The sequence below is a fragment of the Hippocampus bargibanti genome, linkage group LG01 (genome assembly GCF_051943395.1).
Source record: "Hippocampus bargibanti isolate YZ-2025 linkage group LG01, ASM5194339v1, whole genome shotgun sequence".
Classification (NCBI taxonomy): domain Eukaryota; kingdom Metazoa; phylum Chordata; class Actinopteri; order Syngnathiformes; family Syngnathidae; genus Hippocampus; species Hippocampus bargibanti.
Genome location: NC_142734.1, coordinates 12560766 through 12572794, shown reverse-complemented (window position 1 = coordinate 12572794; position 12029 = coordinate 12560766). Strand labels below are relative to the sequence as shown.

The 12029-nt window shown below is 42.9% G+C and overlaps 1 protein-coding gene across 6 annotated transcripts in view; it reads right to left on the bottom strand.

The window, feature by feature from the left end:
* Positions 1-183: 183 nt before the first annotated feature.
* Positions 184-12029, bottom strand: part of nav1a (neuron navigator 1a) — a 96420-nt gene continuing 84574 nt past the window's right edge. For all 6 annotated transcript variants that reach the window (XM_088996813.1, XM_088996837.1, XM_088996827.1 and 3 more), the window contains 16 exons: positions 11769-11852; positions 10890-10998; positions 10678-10799; positions 9898-10082; positions 9665-9818; positions 9397-9589; positions 7667-7755; positions 7492-7590; positions 7252-7423; positions 5668-5933; positions 5440-5591; positions 5300-5371; positions 3761-3966; positions 3479-3597; positions 3211-3399; positions 184-1968 (listed from right to left, as the gene is read on the bottom strand). In XM_088996813.1, the coding sequence (XP_088852939.1) occupies positions 1888-1968; positions 3211-3399; positions 3479-3597; positions 3761-3966; positions 5300-5371; positions 5440-5591; positions 5668-5933; positions 7252-7423; positions 7492-7590; positions 7667-7755; positions 9397-9589; positions 9665-9818; positions 9898-10082; positions 10678-10799; positions 10890-10998; positions 11769-11852 (2292 nt within the window). In that variant the 3' untranslated portion in view covers positions 184-1887. The remainder of the gene's footprint in view (positions 1969-3210; positions 3400-3478; positions 3598-3760; positions 3967-5299; positions 5372-5439; positions 5592-5667; positions 5934-7251; positions 7424-7491; positions 7591-7666; positions 7756-9396; positions 9590-9664; positions 9819-9897; positions 10083-10677; positions 10800-10889; positions 10999-11768; positions 11853-12029) is intronic.

Sequence of the window (12029 nt, the reverse complement as noted above, 5' to 3'; positions counted from 1 at the left end):
TACATTCATAAAATTGTAATTCTAGTGTGCCATGGCTTGCCATGTCAATGAGTGGCGCTTGTAGAGGTACTGCCCCTTTGTCGAGTTGCCCTGTACAGAGAAGAATCTGGGTCAGGGTCTTGTAATTTACAGTAAATCACACAAAGCAATGAGATGCCCACCGAAAGAAAAGAGGGGGAACAATTCAAGGTACACAGCTTTATTCTTCATGATTATGCTTCCAATTTGAAACTGCTGATAAACCCAAACGTCGTAATTATTATATATTATCTCAACAATCAAATCTTGAATGTAAAACAAAACAGGCACGCTGGGACAAAAAAAAAAGCCCAAAAGGCAAAAGGTCTATTCAAGCTAATTGTTCATGGACAAACAAATTAAATTTCATATCTGCCCCCCCCCCTCCCAAGTGGACAACATGACATCAACACGGCAATGAAACTATACATATAATGACATGAGTTTATTGTGTCCAGAGCTCCATGTTAGACACGTGATGCAGCCTGGTTACAAAGACATGAGGCAAAAAAAGCACTTCAGCTCACCTTAAAATCAAGAGCCTGAAGAAACTGAAACCGAGGCCCATTTTCTGCATGCGCTTTTCTTTACATTTCTTCTCTTTTTCACGATTGTTGTCGCAGATGCACTGGCTATTTACAATGTTTACAACAGGGATGTAATATACAAAAGAGAAATTAATATTTACATATACAGTATTTGGATAAGAAAAAAAGCTTCTTTTTTTTTTACAAAACATGATAGGTCCAATCAAAATAAAAGCTTTTGGAAAGATGGGAAAATGATGATCATTATTTGTTGTGCGTCCACACTTTCCTACACTGGTGAAATTACAAGCAGCCAACATGCATCAGTCTTGCAAACAGCCCTTCCACCTGACTAACCAACCGAAAGTCCAAGCCATTAATGCCATACCCAAAGCTGTCAGACACCAGAGTGAGGTGAACAGAAGCGACGAGCTGCTTTCGATGATCACTTGCTTTAAATTGAGGCCTCCGGTGGTAGATTCAAGAAGCGTGAAGGCAGGTTCAGGCCTGGTGGGGCTTTCAGGCACAGGTAGATGCAGGCATCCCATCTCTAATTTAACTTCAGTACCTTGTTTGCAAAGGAAAGGAACCAGAGATGGAATATGTCGGAACATATTTCTGGGGATGGTGGGGGGTTGCGAGACCTTAAAGGGCACACCCATAGTTACGTCCTTCAATGTCAAGATTTGGCTCTTCACTCAAATGGGCTTGAGAAAAAGGCGACTCTTTCAGTCGTAAATATGTCATTGAATTGAAAAAGCAGTAACAAAGAGTGGGGAAGGAAAACACTTTGGGTAAAGATTCTTAGATAAAAAAAAAGCAGCAAGGGTGGAAGCACTCCAAGGTGTATGAAAGGATTCTTTGCTGCACAGGGCTGATTATTACTAAAGATGAGTCAGTATAAAACCCTACAAAAGATGACATTCAAATCTATCACAAAAGGAAAAAAAACAAGAATGATCTGTTATTTCAGGTTAATTAAACAAGCACTTTACCCTCCCACACTCATGTGTCTTCACAATCGAGGTTCAGCCGGATGAAACCGCTACAGTGAGTGGCACCGTTTGTAGAGGTTGAGCAACAAGCAGCAATTTGGAAGTGTGCTTGTGCTGCCACCTCGTGGTATTACTGCTAATCTGGAGCATTCTCCTTTGTCCAGTTTTCACACATTGGACATAAAGTGCTATTTTGGCATTGAACAAAGTATGTGAGTGTCCATCACATCCATCGCTTCAGAAAGGGGAAGAATACATGTCGCTTCAGAATAAAACGATCCATCTTCGGATGATCACCATGTTTCTTTTTGCAGAGGAAGGCTATTTCTTGTATTTCAAGTTTCTCCTCAGAGTGGGTGTGGGCCGCCATCCCCCTCCGGCGACTCAACGCTGTTTGCAGACTCCTGCAGCTTCAGCAGCATAATCATCTTTGGGAAGACATAAACATAGTCGAAGATGTCGGGTGATTTTGCGTAGCTCTTGAAGAATTGCAGGGATGCATCTGGGAAATCATAAAGGGGGCCTGTTGCCCCGCTTGTGTCTGAGAAGGGGGCCAAATTCTAAAATTGATGGGGCCCGATCTAACTAGATTGCCAAAGTATACTAAACTGATTGAAATAGACTAAAATACATTCATTGGAGCATGATATTTCTAAATTGCAAATGAAAAAAACATTAGTTGAGTAAAATCTATTTTTCCCATATATCAACAATTTTTATTCATGTTAAATAATTTATTCAAACAGAAAATAAACACGTCAATTTTATTTAGTTACTACACAATCACTCCTGTGCTATTTTGATATTCTACAGTATTACAGAAAAGACAAAGAGAACAGACTTATATTAGATAATATTTCCTACTAGTATCTACTTACATTTCTTTGCTTTGAAGATTTCCAATGTGCTACAACAGCTCTGAAATCACTCACATTTGCCACTAAATTTGAAACGTCAACAGCAGTTTGCTGCAAAGAATTGTCACTACCCTTCACAGACTTATTCGGTTGTTTCTTAAAAACAAGAATTTGTGTGTTTGCTGCTTGTTTTTAATGTCTTTTACAGTTTTACCCCTGTTCTCATGCTTCATATTGCAACCATCCGCCATGTTCAATGTAAATACTGCAATGCACCATGGGTAAATGAATATTTGATTAGTTTCCGGCGGATCTCAGAAAAGCCCGAAATATCCTCTACCACGACTTTGGAACACACCGAAACAAATGCAGGGTGATTATGGCTCAATATTGGTAAAGCAAGATGGCAGACGACGAAAGTTAAAACCTGGATGGAAAACTAACAGTTTTCAATTGCTGTTTCACTGAATTTGTTTCTTTAGCTATTTTAACAGAAATATGTCATATGTGTGCGATTGGCTGGCAACCAATTCAGGGTGTCCCCCGCCTCGTGCCCGAAGACAGCTGAGATAGGCTCCAGCAACCCCTGCGACCCTAATGAGGAATAAGCGGTATGGAAAATGAGATGAGATGAGAGATGTCATATGTGGCGCGGATCATCTAGCAATATGCGCTAATCCTAATAGACATGCACTGGTGCTGGCGCAGTGGAGTTAGAAAGTTGCACCAGTGGCTGTCAAAATGAGTAAATGGCGCAAAGGCTTGGCCCAGATGCATCCCAGGAATTGTGTACATCTGAAAGAGAAAACTCACCAGCGGATCAGACTCCAACGAACTGGGTGGAGCGGTGTCTTTGGGGGGCTTCTTTTCCTCGCTGTGCGGTCCCGTGCTTGGGGGCGGTAAATGATAGAGTTTGGACTGATCCTGCTGTGCGCTAGGCCAAGGGAGGGTCCCTCTCACCCACTCCACAGGATCTTCCCACACCGCCTTGTGGCCGTGTAGCTGCACAACAAAACTCATGAGCATGTTGTCGTGATCGCGCCCTTTCTTGATGCAGAACATGCCATGCACGTGTGCCCACCTTGATGCCGTCCTTGGCTCCTTCCTGAAGGTACGGTATGATGGAGTGGTTCCACAGGTCAATGAACCACTTTCTGAACTCTGCCACTGACACTGGGCATGACAGGAAGAAGCAAGGTCCTGGTCGGGGAGTAACACAATTGATCATGAAAAAAAAAACAACTTCATCGCAGGTTCCATTTTGCTGACACATTTCAATACCATGAAAACACCACACAACCACAAACAGTCTTTTGTTGTAAGTTGGACATCCTTGCTCTACTAACTTACGGGAAATTCTTACCTATGAGGAAATCGGAAGTGCTGTGTTTCTCCAAGAACGTGTGGAGATGGTACCAGAGCTGTGGAACCCAGTCAAGAACGGACAGGAGGTCCTCGTGCTGCGACGAGTCATGCCCCTTCTTCTGATAAGCTTCCACAACTTTACGGTGGAGGTACCTCAGGAGAAAGCCATTGGCTGGCTCCACATTATTAGAGAAAGTAACCATCCTGCGTCACAGACATCAAAGGATATGTAATCAAATTATGTTCTAAGGGATGGTCAAGTAAAAAAAAAAAGTGTACGTCACGCTTTTTCTATAGATAGTATTCAGATTAAGATTGCACTTGTGGAATATAAATCGAGATGTTTTTATCCATCTCAAGCGGCGACTGAAAATGAAGTGGCAAAATGCCAGCTTGATAATGTCGCATGACCAAACTGCCCCTAAAAAAGCTCAGCTATTGGAGTCATTGGAAAAAAGGCATTCTTTGTGAAAATCGTTCAGTCCTTGTACTAAATCAAGTGAGCTCTATTTTTGTTTTATTCTTCTGTGTGATCTCTGAGGTAGACAAAAATATTTTGTTAAAGACAGAAAGGTTTACGGTTCGAGTAAAATTCATAAACATGAAAATTGACTGAAGCACAGTCAAGATGTAGCTGTCCTTAACTCATTTACTGCCATTTCCAAATTTTTATTTGTGAATTGAAAATATGACGTGGAGCGCTATCCTTGAATTTTTTCAGGTTTTGGTTTTTCTTGCAGGTTGCGATAAAGCGCTGGTCAGACCTCTGTCAGTATTTTTTCCTTTTCACGAGGGGGCAGCATTTGTCCTATGTACAACCTTCCCCACTTGCACCTCAAATTACTCCAAACCCATATAACTTATTTAACTTTTTGTAAGTTTTTTCTGATGAAAGAAGAGAGTCTAAGGCAAAGGTGTCAAAGTCAGGGCCCGAGGGCCAAATCTGGCCTGCCATATCATTTTTTTTCGGCCCGTGAAAGCAAATCAAACATGTGAAATTCCATGATGCTTGCTAAAATCCTAACCAAAATTTCAGTTTGGATGTAAACCACAATAACAGTCATTATTCTTGACTTCTGATTTGAAAACTAGTTATTCATTAATTTGTTAATTAATTTGCTAATTAATTAACAACATTGCTTTTTACATTTGCTAATTAATTAACAACATAAAGAAACATGAATTTGCTCGATATGTAATAAGTGGAGGGGATTAAACATTCTAATGGCTTCCCCAAATTCATAACGGCCCTCGAGAGGAAACCATAACTACAATGTGGCACGTGGCAAAAAATGACTTTGACACCCCTGCTCTAAGGTTTCTTACGCTTCATTGAATGTTTATGTAGTCCTAAAACTCAATATTCTGTGGGACCTTGAATTTGAGTGAAAATGACAAAAACCCTGGCACTGGAGTGGACACATTTTTGCACATGAATGACAGTGCACATGGCAGTCAATGAGTTAATTATTTCCCAGCACATTGAACACGTTTAAGGTCTTCAAGTCAAGCCAATTCTTCCTGATTTTGTTCTTACCTGAAGCTGAGATGCAATCCATGGTTAGATGACATCTTCACGGGTTGATTTGATGTTCCGATGATATAAGGACTGAAACAACCACACAAAATCCGTTGAAATCAGCAGTCGAATTTCTATGGCTAAATGATGTGACTCACCATTTATGATATTTGCAGGTGAGCGCGCCGTTGATGAGCTCGGTGATGGCGGCGCCGTCAGTGATGTCGTCGATGATGACGACCAGCGGGAGCTCGCTGCCGCTCTGTCGGTCTATCTGATTGGATAGATTAGACAGATACAATTGCAGCTCCTGCGGGGGCAAAGAACAGTGAGATGAAGTCCCCTTTCTGCCATGTGCACGTTGTCCACATTGAATGATGAGATACCTTTTGTGTCTGCCGGTGCATATTGAAGGAGACGGCGGCGCCGCGGCCCACGAGGGAAGACTCGGCGTCCGCTTCAGGCGAATCGCTCCGGCTGCGCTGCAGGAGGTAGCGGGCCAGACGCTGAGACAAGTACGTTTTCCCCGTGCCGCTGGGCCCAGAGAACACCAGACGGCGGTGCTTAAGCAGCAGGCTGATGTAGTGCAGCATCATGGGCTTGGGAATCAGAGTCTCAAATACCAGGGAGTCCACGCTTTGTTCTTCAAGACCTGAAGGATGAATACAAAACCCATAAGGGAATGATTCAAATGAAACCTTTGCAATTGAAAGTGAAGTCATACTGTGCACGTCAAAATATTACAATAGGAATTGTGTTGTCACACTCTCGTGGTATGAGAAGAATCAGCAAAATGTTCAAACCGGCCATCATGATTAAGGGGATTAATAATAATAATAAAAATACTACTACTACTACTACTAATAATAATAATAATTATTATTATTATAATAATTGAATCGGGTGAGCAGCGGCAGCCATTGGCGCCAGCGCTCACTCTACCCGGAAGTAACACGGCAGCAAAGTTATGCAAGGAAAGAGGAAAGGAAAGAAAGGAAAAAAAAACTAAATAACAAGTAAATCATAATTAAAGTTGTTTTTCACTTTTTTTTAATCCTGTACAGTACATGCATTAGGTTGTATTTAATTTTTTCACTACATGGTACTTTCATTTAACCTTTTACAACTTATTAATTTTTTTCGAACATAAAGGACAATTTAGATTTAATTTACAGGCTACACATTTTAGGGGCGGTCCGGGAGTCGAGTGGTTAGCACGCTGACTTCACAGTGCAGAGGTCGTGAGTTCAAGACCCGGTCCAGCCTCCAGTTTGCATGTTCTCCCTGGGTCGGCGTGGGTTTCCTCCAGTTTATTCCAGTTTCCTCCCACATTCCAAAACATGCATGGCAGGCTGATTGAACACTCAAAAATTGTCCCTAAGTGTGAGAGTGAATGGTTGTTTGACTTGCCTTGAGATTGGCTGGCAACCAACTCAGGGTGTCCCCCGCCTTGTGCCCGAAGACGGCTGGGAGAGGCTGCAGCACTCCCCGCAACACATTTTAATTGAATCATTAACGGACTAAAATGTTTCTATATTCAAGCACGTTTAATATTCAAGAGGTGTGGACATTTTTGAAGTGGCCTATTATAAAATATTATCAGTTCAATACATTCTTTAAAATGCATCATTTTACGCTGACAATTGAATTTCGAGAGTGATCATGATAATGGTAAATTAAAAAATGCGGTACTTGGTGTGCAGAACCAGTCAATTAGATTATTGAGACTTATGTTTTTTAAGTTCTAATTAAAAATCAAATGAACAAATAAACAAACATCAAGCAAAAAAAAGAAGCCTGCCTTTTGAAAAGGATTTTCCAATGTAATCATGAATCCATTTATTTTTATTTGACACAGTGAAATAATATTTTGTTGAGACAGACCTTGGTTCATCCTTGACCTGAGGTTCACTCACTAGAGGAATTTGGTACTAAATTACATATTTTCCACAGTCTGCATTTGAGCTAACCTTTCAAGGTCACAAAAATGCGGGGCGGACTGCCGCTGAGACATCGATAAGGCGACGTGTGAGGTTTGTCTCCTCCTATCATCCTCACGGCTCCCTTGGTCAGCTCGTACATGTGTAGCGAATCACAGTTCAGACCCAAGCTGGCGCTGGGGTCCACTTGAGTCAGGTACTCCTGAGCAAGAAAGACCCAAAATTAGCACAGTGAACGTTCATCGAATCCCAGAACTTGCGTGAATTTACTCTGAATGTCTTGGCTATCATGGAGTCAAGATAGGCCCATTCGGTCTTCTCGCCAATCATCACTGATCCCAGGTAATGTTCTTGCTGCTGTTTATGCTCCTACAGAATGATAGATGGTGCAAATTCGTAGCTATTTATGTGCCCGCAAGAAGTGGAAATGAAGCAGGGGATTTACCTCATCTGGATCCGTGAAACGCACCAACAATTGCACACACACCCCGTACAGCAGAGATGGTTGACCCAAAACGGTGCCTGCAGACATGTCTAAAGACAGAGCAAGAAAAAACATGGAACTTATGAATGTAACTGCAAAATCTGCACATGACCAATCCTATAAGATACAGCACAAGAGATGTATCAAAACATGCTTTGTCAAAGATAACAATGCCCGACTTTGATTGACATGTTCATCAAGTCCAAGATGGCGCCCGAGTAGGCAGCCGTCAGCAAGTGCTCTCATGAGCCTTGTTTTTTTGTTGTTGTTTTTGTCTTGTTTTGTGTTTTCTTTTGTCACTTTGTGTGGTTGTGTGTCGTGTGGAATGGATACGGATTGTTTTTCAGCATTTTTGACCACAACATTCATCAAGGAGGAGACTGTGCTGAGCGGTTGCGCCTTTTCAGCAGCATGAATATGCCAGTATTGTTTTGGAATGGGAGCAATGTCGGTGCCATTCGACTGTCATCGGTGTGGACACCACAGAGGCCTCATCTCATCTCATCTCATTTTCCGTACCGCTTATTCCTCATTAGGGTCGCGGGGGTTGCTGGAGCCTATCTCAGCTGTCTTCGGGCACGAGGCGGGGGACACCCTGAATTGGTTGCCAGCCAATCACAGGGCACACAAAGACGTACAACAGTCACTCTCACACTCACACCTAGGGACAATTTGGAGTGGTCAATCTGCCTGCCATGCATGTTTTTGGAGGGTGGGAGGAAACCGGAGGACCCGGAGAAAACCCACGCGGGTCCGGGGAGAACATGCAAACTCCACACAGGGAGGCCTGACCGGGACGCGAACCGGCGACCTCTGCACTGTGAAGCCGGTGTGCTAACCACTCGACTACCGGGCCACCCTTATTATTATTATTATTATTATTATTATTATTATTATTATTATTACAGTAAATTCTCGTTATATCGATATTCAAGGGGGCCATTGTGCTTTTTTTGCGCCTGTAATGGGCATCATCTTCACAGCCCCGCTTTGTTCAGCAGAAAGGTCGGTGCTGTTGGACAGTCTGCGGCTGGATGGATGCATGGCTGGAGGTGCCCGCGATAAGAAGAAAGGAGAGTCAGCGCACAACGCCGATGCGTATGTGGAACTGTCACGGCTTGGAATTGAAGCGGAACGGAGATGTGAGACAATATCTTTTCGTCAATGGATGCTACAGCTGCGTGTTTGCTTTCAGCATTTATAACTTGTAGTCGACGTGCACATTCCACCATGATGTCCCTGATCCACTGGTGGGAAGACGCTTTGATCCTCTCCTCTTTTATCTAGAACTGCTGCATGTAACAAAGAGGGGGCAGAAAGTGCTTAAGAATGAATCACTCTCTGTGTCTTTGTGTTGTCATATTGTCTGTGTGTTGACATATTATTTGTTATTATTTTTTTTTTTTGTTCTTTTGACTTCAAGATGGCGCCGCGAGAGTGGCTGCCTTTCCAGCAGCATGTATTTTGTTTTTCTACTTTCATCCCTTTCATCACTTTGTTGCTGTGAAATGTAAATTTCTCCACTGCGAGACTAATAAAACCAAATCCAATCCAATCCAATCCAATCCAATCCAATCCAATCCAATTTTTGGATCACATATCGTGATTTTGGAATCACGAACATATCATCAGAAAATGGCAAAAAGTAAACAGGATTCAATCCAGGTCATGTATGTGTGGTTGTCACTTGCCTGAAACTTTACAATCATTCAAGCTGAGGCTGAAGGACTTGGTGAGGGGCATGGGCTGCCTCAGCGAAGTTCCCAAGTAAGAGGCTAACCCCGAAGGCTGTGAGGTGGATGAAGTGGGACCGCAGCCCAACGAATGGGCCTGACTTCCAATTTTCAGATGATCATTCTCTGTTTTCAGACTCTCCACCGTCGACTGGAATACAAACAAGATTGAAATAAAAGCAGGGGGAAAAAAGTGATCCAGAACTTCTTTTTAGGTCAAGCGAACCTCCATGTTGTCCATGGCGTCTCTGAGTTGCTCCAGCTGATGAGCGGAATTTAATGCCTCCAGTCGGATGTCTGTTAGCTCTCTTTCTTTCTCCCAGAGTTCTGAGCGGAGCTCCGACACCGCCCTCTCGTCACATTCTTCCTCCTCTGTTGTCCTGGAAGGAACGCCACACACTCATCAGGGGCAAAAAAAAAAGTTGAAGTGGTCCTGCCAACGTTGACTTCAATTCTTACTTTGAGCAGATGTCAGATGTCGAAGTTTTGAGGGTCATCGAGTGGTTCTCCCCTGCATCTGCTCGTTCGTGCAGCATCTTTGGTGAATTTGGAGCGGAGGAGTCAGGAGTGACAATTTCTTCAATGTCCGAGCAGGTTTTTGGGCCTTTCTTGATGCTGAAGGCCTTGTTGAAAGAACTTCTCAGCTAGAGAGAGAGAAAGAGGCCCATGCAGAGAGTAGTCAAACAAAAAAGAGACATTTGATTTGATTTTATTACTGAGGAATTCAAAGGTTTCTCTAAAACCGCCAGGGTTTTTGTCATTTTCACTCAAATTGCAGTACCCACAGCATATTGGGTTTTAGGACTACATAAACATTCAGTGCAGTGTAAGAAACCTTAGACTCTCTTTCTTCCATCACAAAAAACAAGTTAATTCCTAAGTTATATGGGTCTGGAGTAATATGAGGTGCAAGTGGGGGCAGCTGTACAAAAGGTATATGCTGCCCCCTCACGGAAGGGAAAAACATTGCCAGAAGTCTGACCAGCGCTTTATCGGCACCCTTCGCAAGAAAAAACAAAACCTGAATAAATTCGGAAATGACAGTGAATGAAATCATGAACATACATTAAATGTAACAATAACAAGTAACAAGTTGTTATCACAAGCAATTCTAAACCATTTTTCAAGGAGTGGGGCGATACTGTAAATACCTGGAATGATCCAAAATAACTCTACGGACTGTTCCAACTTGATCAAGCCGATCAACGAGGAACATAGAAAAGCTCTCTGCTTTCTTACCCAGCTCTTTTTCTTCTTCTTTTTGGCATCTTGGTCCTTCAAGCTACCCACACTTGAAATACTGGTAAGACTGTTGAGGCTGGAGATGCTTTCACACGAGTTCTGGCGACGAATACGCGACTCTATGGAAAACAAGGGAAAAGCAGTCGTCATCAGGAAGGTGTTCAAAATGGCAGAGGAAGTAATCAGAATCACTTGGTTAATTCTTCCACCTTTATCGGTCTCTGGGTGGTTTAAGGCTCCGTGTATGACGGCCTGCGCTTCATCATTTTTAGCCTTCAGAGCATCAATGGTATCACGCAACTCCATCAACTCAGTGTCCTGCACAGAAACAAAAAAGATTCCTGTAGGACGAGGAATGTCTGTTGGTTTTACTGTGAGGAAAAAAAACAAACACTGTTGGAAGAGAGGTTTGATCCTGAAAATGTGACTACTTCAGAGGGAAAGTCAAGCCCCATTCATAACTTTCATAACATTCATAACTTTGCTGCTGTGAAATGTAAATTTCTCCATTGCGAGACTAATAAAGGCAAATCCAATCCAATCCAATACAGTGCTGCTTATTGTGTGCTTATGTCATCCATTGTGCACTCTAAACCAGCATCTGGCCCATCTCCTCAAGGTTAAAGAGACCGTAGTCCCGAATGGGCTGCACAGGTCATTGCGTTGGCACCAAAAACAAAAGTTTGTTCTGGAACAGTCTAGACGGGTCTTTTCAGGGGAAGCAGCAAGGCGTAAAACACCGCGAGAGACTCCTCACATTTGAACACACAGTGGACAAGCCCCTCCAGTTCGGATCGCTTCATTCACACTTAATGCGATAGGAGGCTAGAACAATGTCGGAATTTGATGTGCACACGCAAACCGATCAAGGCCTGACCGAGCTTTTTCTTTCACTGATCCCCCTCAGGCTACGCTGATGCCAAGTCTCAGTGCAGAGGATCAAAGGCGCATTCCTTTTCGCCGCAGGCTGTCATTAAAGTTACCTCGCTGCATGACGGCAAAGAAGTCGAGTGCGGCGAACACCGGCTCTGTGATGAAATGCAGCTGGAATTCAAGCTTGTGTGTGTGTTCAAGTGCTGTGTGGGTACCTTCTGTTCGTGACTTAATGACAGGCTCTGCAGTCGGGTTGTCATCAGGGCAAGACTTTGCTCAAAGGCGGCTACCAAATTGGCCTGTTTGAAAAAAATAAATAAATACAAGAATCTGAATCAGAATATTGCCATCGAGAAATCAACCAACATACCCTACCTGATGACATCATTGTGACCGCTAACACCAAAATAAATTTGGTGGGTGAACAACAAAACGCAACAACTTGCTTACTTTGTTGTGCTCACTAACATTGTTTC